Raw genomic sequence first — 13,675 nt, 5'->3', positions numbered from 1 at the left:
ACTTTCTGTCTGCCAATACTGTTTTAACTTTTGTCTATCCATGTGATTTAATCCTCCAGGTTCCCTTCTCTCATCATCTCCAAAAGTCTCCTCTTGGACTGTGACTACAAAACCAGGGACCTCCAACTGGACAGTTGCATAATGAGGGCTTGCCATGTGAAACTGACATGTCACATTATTTCAAAGTTACTCTAAATTGTTCTGGGAAGTTAACTGAAAATTATCCCCATCCCAACCTGGAATGGTATAATTGCATGTTCTCTTTAAAAAACTGGATCCATTCTTGTAATTTGTCATATACTGCCATCTGTCTACCTTTTCTAATTTCTCTTTTTATGTATTTCATCAATAGATACTCTGTCTACTTAGAATCTCAGATTCCTTTTCTCCTGGTCTCTCTCACATCTTTGGGCAGATAAGGACTTATAGGAAAAGTGGGGCCAGCACAGGCCTAGAATAGGAAATAAAATGTCATCTTTGCTTCCACGAGGTCAAGAAAACAAAGATTTAATACTGAATTGATAAGTTAAATGATAGTTACCTTGTCCATCATGTGGCAGCAAGCTGGGTCTATCTTCTAACCCTCTTGCATTATTCACTTGGACAGGTGAGTGTTCACAGCACACTGAAGAGAGTAACAAGAAAATGACAGAACACAGTGATCAGAGAAGAGACGTCTGTGTCCTCAAGCTGAACTCTAATGTTCAAGCACCAACGACTACACCCAACAGAGCCTTGTTCCCCTTTTTCACTGAGATGCACATTACTTGATCGAAAAACAGTTGTGTAACCAACATCACAGTCTACATTTGGAACATTTCAGGGGGTGGGTGGAGGTAAAAAAAAGGGTATAGGGGGGATAAATGTGATGGACGAAGACTTGAGTTGGGGTGGTGAACACACAATACAATATACAGATAATGTTGCCTAGAATTGTACACCTGAAACCTATGTAATTTTATTAACCAATGAAACCCCAATGAATTCAATAAAAAGGTAAATAATTAAATAAATAAGGGGGGGGGGGGGGGGGAGAAAGGGCCCTATGCTGTAAAGAACATGGTCTTGCCAAAAGAGTGGTCTGGTTTTTTGTCCTGGCTCTTGGAGGTAACTTCTAAACCCTTGGAAATTCCCAAGTGACAGACAGAAGTGTCTTTGTTATTCATAGTGGGCTCCTTGGACCACACCTGATAGTTTATGTTAATAAGATGAGTAAGGGTAGGGCCAGCCATACTAGATAGATTTTCTGTGTGGGTTGGCCACATTAGAAAGACTAACCATGTGATGGGAGGTGGGGGCTAAAGATTCAATTCAACCCCAATTCAATCAATCATCCTATATAATAAAAGCCTAATATGCTAAGTGCCTGGTTGTCAGGTTAGTTATTCAACCTATCAAAGTGTAATATGCTAATGATATGCTAAAGCCACTCAACTGCTCGCTATGACATGCACTGACCACCAGGAGGCAGACCCTCTGACTGGTAGGTTAGCTTGCTGCTGGTGTCCTGACTGAGCGGGATGGGCCAGACATGCCCTGGAGCCCTCCCGCAGTCCCTCCCCAGCTAGCCAACCTTCCACATCCCTCTCTGGGCCCGATCATGCACTGGTGGGGTCCCTCGGTCTGGCCTGTGCCCTCTCGCACTCCGGGACTCCTTGGGGGATGTCGGAGAGCCTGTTTTGGCCTGACGGCAGAATGACCGGTCACTATGATGTGCACTGACCACCAGGAGGCAGACGCTCAATGCAGGAGCTGTCCTCTGGTGGTCAGTGCGTTCCCACAGGGGGAGCGCCCCTCAGCTGGAAGCCAGACTCACGGCTGGCAAGCACAGTGGCAGTGGCGGGAGCCTCTCCCCCCTCTGCAGCAGTTGGAAATCCCCTGAAGGCTCCCAGACTGTGAGAGGGCGCAAGCCAGGCTGAGGGACCCTTCCCCCACTAAGTACACAAATTTCGTGCACCGGGCCTCTAGTACTTATATAATAAAGCCCTAATAAAAATTGAATACCAAAGTTTGGGTGAGCTTCCTGAATTGATAATATGCATGGAATATTGTTGGCAATCTTCTGTGTGCATGGTTACACATCAATGTCATGTGGGTAATGCATCTTGAGAAAAATGGAAGCTTTGAGGTTGGAACCCTTTGGAGGCCTCCCAGACTAATTGTTGGCTAATTTTAATGTATCTTTTTCCTGTAATAAATGTAACTGTGAGTATAGTTTGAATTGCTTCTTATTCTCACCAACATGTGGTGTTTTCAGTCTATTTAACTTTAACATTTCTGGTGAATAAATTGTAGTCTGTTGTGGTTTTAAATTTGCACTTACCTAATGATTAATGACATAGTATACTTTATGCTCTTGTTGGTCATGTTGTAGCTTCTGCATAAATTGTCTGTTAAAGGCTTTGGTCTATTTTTTGAATTAGTGGTGTGTCTTTTTATTATTTGTTCATAGGAGTTTTTTAAATATTCCGGGTAAAACCTTTTGTCAGGTATGTATATTGTATATATTTTCTCTCATTCTCTCAACATGCCTTTCTTTTTCTTAATGATGTCTTTGGATAGCAAAAGTTTTTAGTCTTGATGAAGTCCAATTTACCAAGTTTTTATTTTACAACCCATGTTTTTTGTGTCCTGTATAACAAAATTTTGCCTAGCTAAGTTGCAAAGATACTCTCCTGTGTTTTCTTCTAGAACAGTGATGGCGAACCTTTTGAGCTCGGCGTGTCAGCATTTTGAAAAACCCTAACTTAACTCTGTGGCCGTGTCACATATAGAAATTTTTTGATATTTGCAACCATAGTAAAACAAAGATTTATATTTTTGATATTTATTTTATATATTTAAATGCCATTTAACAAAGAAAAATCAACCAAAAAGATGAGTTCGCGTGTCAGAGGTTTGCCATCACTGTTCTAGAAGCTTCATAGTTTTAGCCTTGACTTTTAGATTTGTGATCCAACATGAATTATCTTTTGTGAATGGTGTGAAATAGGAGTGAAGGTTCATTTTTCCATGTTTACTCTGCCTCTTTCAGTCATTTTCCAGCTCATTCTACTTTTCTCCATTTCTCACAATTCTAGTTCTAGTCAGGCTCCCATTGCTACCTCTGCTGAGAAACTATTTGTGCATCCTTAGTTATGAGGGCTTCTCTCTCCTTGGCACTCCTATCACTATGTGTTTTTGCCTCTGTCTTCCCCAAGGAGGCTTCCAACTCTTTCCTCTTTGTCTCTAGTTTTCCCTTCCAGCTCCCTCTATGCTATTTGAGCATCCTACCTTTTCTGTCTCTTTGTGCTTTTCCTCCTCTCTCCTTTTCCATATAAACTGAAGACCTTTTTTTGGTAAATACATCTCCTTACATTAGACTCTGGACTACTCTTCTGCCCTATTTCAGGCTCCTTGGGACCTCCTTTCTGAATTATAACCACACTAGAGGCTCAATGCATGAAGATTTGTGCAAGAACAGGTCTTCCTTCCCCTGGCTGCTGGAACCGCCTTCACTAGAGCCCAGCTGCCTTTCTGCCTTCATTTGGGCCCAGAGCCACCTTTCTGCCTTTGTTCCTCCGCCTTTCCACACTGCCCAGAGGTCCGGAGCAGCTGGGGCAGTGTGGGATGTCTGTACTGTCGCCATGGCAACAATGCAAGCATCCCACCCTGCCCCAGCTAATTGGTGCCTGTGTATGCAAATTAACCCACCATCTTTGTTAACCCACTACTCCTGATAGGCTTGTGGGCATCATGAAGGCATGGTCAATTTGCATCTTTCTCTTTTATTAAGGTAGATGACACAGCCCTTTCCCTCTCCCCATATGTGCTAAATTCACTCAGAGTCATCCAGGTGAATGTTGGACTGAGTCAAACTTACCTATTTGTTGAGATTCTTGGGCAGGTTCATTTGTCATTTCCTGGGTTTGTATTGAAGTATTTAGGTCATGAGATGAATCTTCTTCCTTTATACTCATTTGATGTCCATCACTGAGATACTCTGAGATTCCATCTCCAGGTAGGGCTTCAGCTGGATCACATTAGGAGTATTGAAGAATTTGTTTTCTCTAAACCTCTTTTACTCTACTAATATCTACTACTAATCCCTCCACCACCTCATTCTCCTTTCCCCTACCCTAGTAGTAGATGACTCGCTAAACATACTTTTGTTATATTTTGTACTTTTTAATGTACACTTTATACTCTTAGAAATTTGTCTGTATTCAAAATAATAAGTATGATTATTAAAATAAATCCAAAGTTTATACAAATATATTAATACAGTTAAAAATGTATAATACCTGAGGTGTCCATCCAAATTAAAGAATTCATATTAAATGGCAAAGCTGACTATATTCTTACGGTTTTTCTTACATTGACTATTTCTAAACATTTAGCAAATAAATAAATTTATTGTAGACCATTTTGCCTAAAAATGACCTTTTCTTGGGCTTTAAAGCTGTTTCACTAACTGCTACTCTAGCCTGAAAAATAATTTTTTCTTCAGTGGGTGTCTGAGAAAAGAAATCTCAAAGTGTAGAGCACTGACTAAATATCTAGTTGTTGCGGTCAGGTATACATTATAATAACAGTAGTAAACACAGAGCAATTACTTTGTGCCATGAATTATTGAGCTACTTTGTGCCAAAAATGACTACATGCTTTGTGTAAATAAAGTCATTTAATTCTTACAACAATATTATTTTAGATACAGATACAGATTTACAGGTGAGGCTATTCAAACACCAAAATTAAGTAACTTGCCCAAGTAAGCAAATGGTACAGCCAAGATTTAAGCCTGGCAGTAGGGTCTCAGAGTCTTTGCTCTCAACCAGTGTGGAGAGAAAGGTTTGAGTCCTAGATACCCCAATTCCTATTTATCTGACATGCACACAGCACTAACTATCCTCCCTCATATTTCACTTCTCCTGAAAAATAGGAATAATGAACCCCCTATGATAGCATTGTTATGAGGATTAAGAGAGATGCTACATATAAAGATATATCTGGGCTATAGTGACTTTGCTATAGTGACATTAATAATTTTCAGTATTAATGTCTTATGCATTATAATTTAATGATTAATTATTAGTAATAATACAAATAAGAGAGTGATTAAAAATTTAGAATTGGTGGTTATTCGTTACAATTGTACATAATTCATATGTGAGCATTAAACGAGTTGATCCATATGAAGTGCTGACCTTATACCTAGTGGTCCATAAAAGTTAAGTGTTGTTACTACCATCATTGTTAAAATTCTTACTGCCCTTTATTCTCTTCTCCCCTTTTTACTCCTTTCTTTTTTCCTCTCTTCTTTTCTACACAGCACGACTCCTTCTACTTTCTCTTCTACACAAAATTACTACTCACTCTCTTCCTCTATTTTCCTATATTATTAGGCATATTTACAACAGTAGCTTCTTTTGACACACCAAAGCCTTCTTATTTGGACATGTTACAAAGGACCAAACCCTTACTCCTTCCAAGATCCACTGAATTCCTAACTCACAAATACTACAGTCAGTTCTTCCCTTAATTCTGCCTTTTGGTCAGAGTAAGATCTCTCTTGAGTGTATGTTCCAACTTCTTAGTTATTACTTCTGTCTGAAATATTATTGGATTCCACGTCTGGTTGGTTAATTGGGAATCCATACAATACACCACTGCTCTGGCTTCCCATCTCCTTCTGCATCCCTTCCCCAGGGTATACTCTCCCCTCAGGAATGCAGTCTCTTGATCTGTGATCTCCTTTCCTCTTAGTAGATGAGAAAACATGTTTCTATCAAGTCATAATTACCTTGTTCATAGCTTTGTTGGCAGTTGAGCATCTCTGTTGTTTCTTCACCATCAATAGCTTGGTCATGGAATATACCATGAAGCACTGAGAAGAGGAAATAAAAGGCAATTATAGGTCTCTGGCAGTGACGAGGGGATGCATCTCACAGTTGCACATCCAAGTACATTCTGGACTCCAGTAATTCAGAGGGAATGAAATGGACTTGAATCCCCAAATTTCATTGAAAATTATAATTACCATTTTGGAAGCTTATGAGAATCTCACGTAAATCACAATAAGCCTTCAGGTTAGCTCTGCTGAACAAGGCATTCAGAACTGTAATGTCAAATTTCTTCTCCAGTTCACTGAGAACATCATATGCCACTTTGTCCATGGGGACCCGATTACTATAAGCATCTTGAAAACGCTTAAAAATATTGAAAGGACAATTTTATAAATATGCATTTATAGGTTAGAGAACATTCAGATTATAAATAAACTATTTGTTATCTTGGAAAATATTAGAATGTCACATACATTTAGATGACTCTTTAAATATTCCCCACTAGAAAAATACACTTATTTTTGTGAACCTGATTCTCTAACATTGGTGTACGCTTGAGAGAGCTATTTTGAAGAATAAAAGTGGTTTCAAATTGAATATTGTGTGGGGGCTCTAAGAGTCTGGCCAGAATGCTTCAAGAGTTGGCCTGACGTAATGAGTGGCTATTTTGGTGTCTAGACAATACCCCACTGCCCTCCATTGGCCTGAAGTTTCCAGGAAACCAGACAACCACTCTTCCCTGCTCTGGACCTGGCCAAAGGGCAAAGAAAATTCACAGAGATAAGGCTTGTCTTCAATAAAACTAAGATTTTCTGTACCTATGGAGCATTCCATTCCAATCCTGCCAAATCTTCATCCCATGCCCCTCCACCAACACTTACTACAGAAGAGGGAATGCTTTCTGTGGTGCTCCTTCTCCTGTCATCTCCCTAAGTATAAGATGATGAAGGTCCACACTCACAGGGAGCCCCTTAGCCTGTCCATCGCATCCCAAATTTTGTAATAATACATTGAGGGGCTGTTTATCAGGAGGAAAGCCCCTTCACTTACATTATACATCCGTTCAGGGATAAAGCCACGGTCTCGGAGGCCCATAAGAAAAGGAAATGGCTTCGTGATTGCACTTGCAATCTCCACCTTATTTTCCTTGAAGAGCCTAAAAATGAACTCATAGAAAACCTGCTCTTCTGGATTCTGGTCCTCTGGGCTCTGGTCCCTGAGAAACAAAGACACGATGTAAAAACAGACATTGGGTTTCTTTTTTATTTTTAAATTTAAATTATTTATTGTTGAAAGTATTACATATGTCTCCTTTTTCCCCCATTGACCTCTCCCTGGACACTCCCACCCCTCCCCAACCCCCCAGCACATGCCCTCATCCCCCTAATTTATGTCCATTGGTTATGCTTATATGCATGCATACAAGTCCTTTGGTTGATATCTTACCTCCCTAGATATTGGGTTTCTAGGAGGCTTGTGGTGGGCTAGAAGATTTTAGACTTGAAAGATAGTTAATGGAGAGCCAACACATGTACAATAGTGTTCTTGTGAAGAGACCAGAATAAATGGAATTTACTTATTTAGAGAATAATCAAAGGTGCAATAGAAGAAAACACTGAGCTTACGAGAGACTTGTATATAGAAAAGTGAAAGAGTTCACCCTGTGCCAATCAAAACTACTACAAAGAGACTTTCACCTGAACCCTTTACAGAAGACAAGGAATTTTTTAAAAGTCAAACTTTTTACAGAAATTAATATGATATTGTAATGTGCTGGAGGCTAAGACCAGCAGGTCATAATTATGCAAGAAGTCCTTCAGAAAGCTGATGGACCTTGGGACTTTGATATTCACCAGGACTGAAAATCTGCATATTATTACCTGTGGCTGGCTGAACAGCTGAAGGTAATTCCCCTAACCTGATAATCCTTTATTGTTTACCAAACCTTACCATTGATGTGTGTTTGCTTTGCTAAAGGGCAAATGTGTATTCCAGTAAATAAAAAGCTGTGGGTCCAGAGATTCAGTGAGCTTCTCCACTAGAGGCTTCTCCACTGGCTTCCCCCAATGTCTTCCAAATTTATATTTCTTGTCTAGTCTCTTCATTGTTGTCGCAGCCCCTTCCCCAGATTCCTGAACCCTTGCTGCAACAGGTTGTGGCAGTAATGGTTGATTTTACATGTCAACTAGGAGAGTATTTGGGGACAAGACTAACATTTAAGTTGGTAAACTTTGTATAAGCAGTTTGTCCTCCCTAATGTGGGTTGGCCTCATCCAATCAGCTGAAAGCATGAATAGAACCAAAAGGCCAGCTTCCCTGGGTAAGAAGAAATCCTCCAGCAGACTGCTTTCAGATGGAAATGCACTATCAGCTCTTGGGGTCTCCAGCTTACTGACCCACACTGAATATTTTGGATTTGCCAGCCTCCATATTGTGTGAGCCAACTCCTTGTAATACATATTTCAAATCTCTCTCTCTCTCTCTCTCTCTCAGAAAATGGTGACTAATACAAATATAAAACAAAAAAGGTTATAAAAATTTTAAAACTGTGAACAACCAAAAAGGGGGGAGGGGGGTTCTATGGAAAGCCACCTCATAGGGTGATCTGAACATAAATTCCTACTGGGCAAATCATGCTGAATAGTCATGCCCAAGACATATAATTTCTTTACTAAAAAGTTTATCTTTGCCTTAAGCAAGCCCTGTCCATTGTTTCTGTGTTCAAAGGTTAACATACATTTGAAATACCAGAATAATACTCTTTTCAGATCCTTAAGAGGTATAACTACATTAAAAAGCACATTTAAAAGTATGCTTAGAGGTATAACTACTCAAGAGAGCAAATGGTCTTGTTGCCTGTATACCACCCTCATTCACTGTAAATGTTAAATGTTAACTATCTTACATCCACCAATGTAAAAGTATATCTCTCCATTTTACATTTTACTCAGTCATGGATTTCCCGTCTTGCTTTCTCTGTCTCCTTAATCTATCAACAATGGACATCATGCACTCTTCCTTCCTCCTTTGATTTCAAATATACAAAAATAAATGAAGGCTGCAAAACTGCCATTCTCTGAGAATTTTATTAATTAGTTAAGAGCTTGCTTCTGGGCACGTCCTCAGTTTGGGTCAAATAAACTCTAATAGGTGCTATATAGCCTTGCACATTCTTACATTGACAATATCCTGGGACTGTGCAAGACCCTCTCACATGTCATCAAAGTAAAAACTGTTTTCAGCCCTATCAGGTATGGTTCAGTGGATAGATCGTCCACCTATGAACAGAAGGGTCCTGGGTTCAATTCTGGTCAAGGAAATGTACCTTGGTCGCAGGCTCCTCCCTGACCCTGGTCCAGGCTCGTGCAGAAGGCAACCAATCGATGTGTTTCTCTCATATCAATATTTCTCTCTGTCTTTCCCTCTCTCTTCCACACTCTGTAAAAAATCAATGGAAAATATCCTTGGATGAGGATTTTAAAAAAAACTTTTTTCATAATAATACAAATATATATTTACCCTTCTTGTCTCTCACACTCTGACAAATGTCAAGTGGAATTTTCCAGAGAATACATGGCCTATGATAACACAACAGATTGAATTCAGAAGCAGACAGTAAAATCTGTCTTCCACTGAACTAGCTACTAAAGAGACTTGTAAAAGTGTAAAACATTGCTATCTTTTAAATAAAATTTATTTTATTTTGAAAAATATACTTTGATAAAATGTGCCATTTTCATAAAATATGTTATTTATGTTAGCAGGTAATGAGTTCATTACTATTTTTAATGATTAAATAAATACGTTTAAATGTTCAAAGTTTTAATTCCTATGTGGTAAATATCAATGGTTATAACCCACATGAACAAAAGCTAGCTCCTTAGGGCTCTCAGTGATATGGAAGTATACACAGGGATCTTGAATCCAAAGAATTTGAGAAGCACTGTTCTAGAAAGAGAGAATATAATAATAAAATCATAATAATTTTAATGTAAAACATAAGATTATATTTAAAAATTTTAATTGAATGGGGGCAATTAAAAAATTCAGTTAAATGACTTATTTCAAACCATAGTAAACTCAAATGCTATGGTTCACATTTGATGCTATCAATTAGAGAAATATATATCTGAGAATTAATTAGAAAACTTAAAGGTAACAAATAGCACCAAAAATGAGACTATAAATCTTACAGAAAATAAAAGTAAAGAAGCCCTAGCTGATTTGTCTCAGTGGATGGAGCGTCAGCCTGCAGACTGAAGGATCAATGTTTGATTCTGGTCAGGGATAGGTATCTCAGTTGCAGGCTCAATCCTTAGCCACATTCGGGCTTGGGGTGCGTGGGGGAGGCAACTAATCGATGTGTCTCTCTCAGTCTCTCCCCTCCTTTCCACTTTCTCTAAAAATCAATGGAAAAATATCCTCAGGTGAGGATTAACAACAACAACAGAAATAGTGAAGGAAATATACTCTGTTGTTTTTAATCAGAAAAAAACAAAGAAGCATAAGATATAAAAAGTGCAAAACATTTATAAGCAGGGAGATTATGTCATTTAAAATAGATTAAATTACCACTTTAAAGTACAATGGCCAAAATAGAATCTAACTAGAAAAGATGCAACAAAAACAAAGTGACATTAAAAATTTTAAACTGAAAAAGATGGGCAAGTCACATTAGACAAATGCAAACAAGATTGAAAGCAAAATTAACAATATTTATATTTTCAAAGTAAAATTTAAGACCACGAATGGACAAATTTTTCCTGGTGATTAAAAACCACTTTACATTCTATCCTTAACTCCTAAAGTATTTACACACACACACACACACACACACTCACACACGATATGTTTTACAAATTAGAAAAATATATTTATATAAATTATTTGGCCTTGAATTAAGCGAAATAAATAATACGGAGAAAATGAACAGTTACATGTTCTGGCTATAAGATCATATTACAACAAGATCTAATTTTAAAACAAAAAGAATATTTTTTAAAAGAAAAAAAACTAAACATGGAGATTTTAAAAGTACACTAGCCTTTTGGTTTCAGCCCTGACATGCAAATACTTTGGAAGTCATCGCTGTCATCCTCATGGAAAGAAAAAGTCAACAAACTAAAAATCAATGACTTGTCATGTACCTAGCAGAAAAACCAGGTCACAGGGCAAACTGCCACCCCCAAATCTGTATTGAATGCAAATTTGGAGAATCACATATAATATCAGCTGCCTGAATCAGAAGTAACTAGATCCATAAACCAAAGAAACTCTTAAATGGTAAATTTGATGAATTGCTGGAGACTGACTATTGACTTATATGACAGTGAGAACCTTTTGTCAGTTTTACCCCCAGGAACCTCACCAGTTATTCTTGGCGAAGTGCTAAGAAAAAATCCCCTGAGTTTCTGGCATGAGGATGAGAAAACAAAACCTTTGAAACAACCAGAGCATTCTCCATAACAAAGGCCTACTCTCCAGGGAAAACACTTTACCCAGACTTATCTGACCTAGGGGAAGGGCAGTTTCCAAAATTAAGACCTTTCTAGCCTTTCAGTATCATCCAAATGATGCATGGTAAAGGGATACAGTTATGAAATCATTCTAAGATGTACAGTCCAGAGACACAGTTCCACTAAAAGACTGAGATTTAATCATAACATTATAGAATGCTTTCCCTCGCTGCACCTTACTGCTACACCAATAGGGTTCCAGTAAATAACTGGATTACAGCTGAAAAGGATGCAAGGCCAGATTTAAGAAAGAGTTCCCAGAGAATAAAATTTTTAAAAAGTAGGAGAGACAACAACAAGAACACTGGAAGACTTTGAAGCCTCTGCCTCTGACAGTTGGAACAAATATTAACCATGACCCATTTGCTAGCCAAATTAACATAAAACCTCAAATTAGTCACTTATTTGCCTTAGTTCCTATTACCTGATACATCACATCTTGCTTTCAAAAAAAAATTATAAGGCATGCAGAAGTCTGAAAAGACAAAGAAATCATCAAAACCAGACTCAGAGATGAAAGGTTTTCAAATTATCAAACAAGAATTTAAAATATCTATGACTAATTAAAATGTTAAGAGCTTTAAGGGAAAAAGCAAACAACATGCAAGAGCAGAGAGTGAAGTAAGCAGAGATGGAAACTCAAAGATATAATAAAAAAAGAAAATGCTGCCCTAACCGGTTTGGCTCAGTGGATAGAGCATCGGCCTGCAGACTGAAGGGTCCCAGGTTCGATTCTGGTCAAGGTCATGTACCTTAGTTGCAGGCACATCCCCAGTGGGAGATGTGCAGGAGGCAGCTGATCCATGTTTCTCTCTCATTGATGTTTCTAACTCTCTATCCCTCTCCCTTCCTCTCTGTAAAAAATCAATAAAATATATTTTTAAAAAAAAGAAAGAAAGAAAATGCTAGGAATCAAAAATACTACAACAGAAAAAAAGAATGCCTTTGATGGGCTCATCAGCAGATTGGACATGACCAAGGAATGAATCAGTGAGTTAAAGATATGCCAATGGAAACTCCCCAAAATAAAAGACAAAGAGAAAAAATATACGGGGAGGGGGGGGCGGGAGGGAACAAAACACACTATCTAAGAATGATGAAACAATCTCAAAAAGTATAATAGGTGTGTAAGTTGGATACTAGGGGATAAAAGAGAAATCAGAAGAAATGGTTCAAGTAAGAATTGCCAATTTTTTTTCAAAATTAATGATAGACAACAAACCACAGAGTCAGGAACTTCAGTAAATATCAAACTGGATAAATCCAAATAATCTATACTAGGTCTTTTCATATTCAAACTGCAGAAGGCAAAGGCAAAGACAAGGAAAATTATTAAAAGAATCCAAAAGGAAGAGGAGAAAAAAATCTTATCTATGGAAGAACAAGGATAAAACTTACATCAGATTTCTCATCAGAAGCCATGCAGGAAAGTGAAAAGAAATAGTTGAAGTGATGAAAAAACAACACCAATCTAAAAATTTTATCCTTTGAAATTAACCTTCAAAGTGATAAAGAAATAAATATTTTCTCAAACAAGCACTGAGGTAATACCTTTCTTGAAGAAATACCCAAAAAGAATTTTTTTAAAAAGGTTATATAGGCAGAATAAAAATTATATGTATCAGAAACTCAGATCTACATAAAGAAAGGAAGACTCTTAGAAAGAAATTAATGTAGGTACAATAATTTTTTCCTATTATAAACTGATCTAATAGATAACTATTTGTTCAAAATAATAACAACTATGTGATTACAGGATATGAATAAGTGAAATGACTGGTAGTAGTGTTATAAAGGACAGGAGGGACGGATTTGTTACATCCTATTATAAGAGACATGCACTAACCATGAAGCAATACACTATATTTAAAATGGATATAGCTAGTTGTAAATATTTATTGCAAACTCTAGGGAAAGCAATAAAAATTTTTTAATGGGTTTCTTCGGCATACTTCATAGATCTAGAACGAACTCTCCAAAAATTCATCTGGAATAAAAAAAGACCCCGAATAGCTACAGCAATCCTGAAAAAGAACAAAGTAGGTGGGATCTCAATACCAGATATCAAGCTGTATTACAAAGCCACTGTTCTCAAAACTGCCTAGTACTGGCACAAGAATAGGCATATAGATCAATGGAATAGAATCGAGAGCCCAGAAATTGGCCCGAGCCAATATGCTCAATTGATATTTTACAAAGGAGGCAATAACATACAATGGAGCAGAGATAGTCTCTTCAATAAATGGTGCTGGGAAAATTGGACAGATATATGCAAGAAAATGAAACTAGACCACCAACTTACACCATACACAAAAATAAACTCAAAATGGATAA

General features: G+C 37.8%; 1 protein-coding gene across 1 annotated transcript in view; it reads right to left on the bottom strand.

Annotated features, from left to right (window-relative positions):
• LOC102760145 (nuclear body protein SP140-like protein) overlaps nt 1-13,675 on the bottom strand; it is a 64,177-nt gene that overhangs the window by 47,707 nt on the left and 2,795 nt on the right. Inside the window, 5 exon segments of the mRNA XM_015561802.1 lie at nt 542-625; nt 3,863-4,012; nt 5,783-5,866; nt 6,020-6,188; nt 6,876-7,041. Of these exon segments, the coding sequence (XP_015417288.1) occupies nt 542-625; nt 3,863-4,012; nt 5,783-5,866; nt 6,020-6,188; nt 6,876-7,041 (653 nt within the window).

The sequence above is a fragment of the Myotis davidii genome, unplaced genomic scaffold (genome assembly GCF_000327345.1).
Source record: "Myotis davidii unplaced genomic scaffold, ASM32734v1 scaffold370, whole genome shotgun sequence".
Lineage (NCBI taxonomy): Eukaryota > Metazoa > Chordata > Mammalia > Chiroptera > Vespertilionidae > Myotis > Myotis davidii.
The sequence above is the reverse complement of the archived record's forward strand: the minus strand, read 5'-3'. Positions and strand labels throughout refer to the sequence as shown.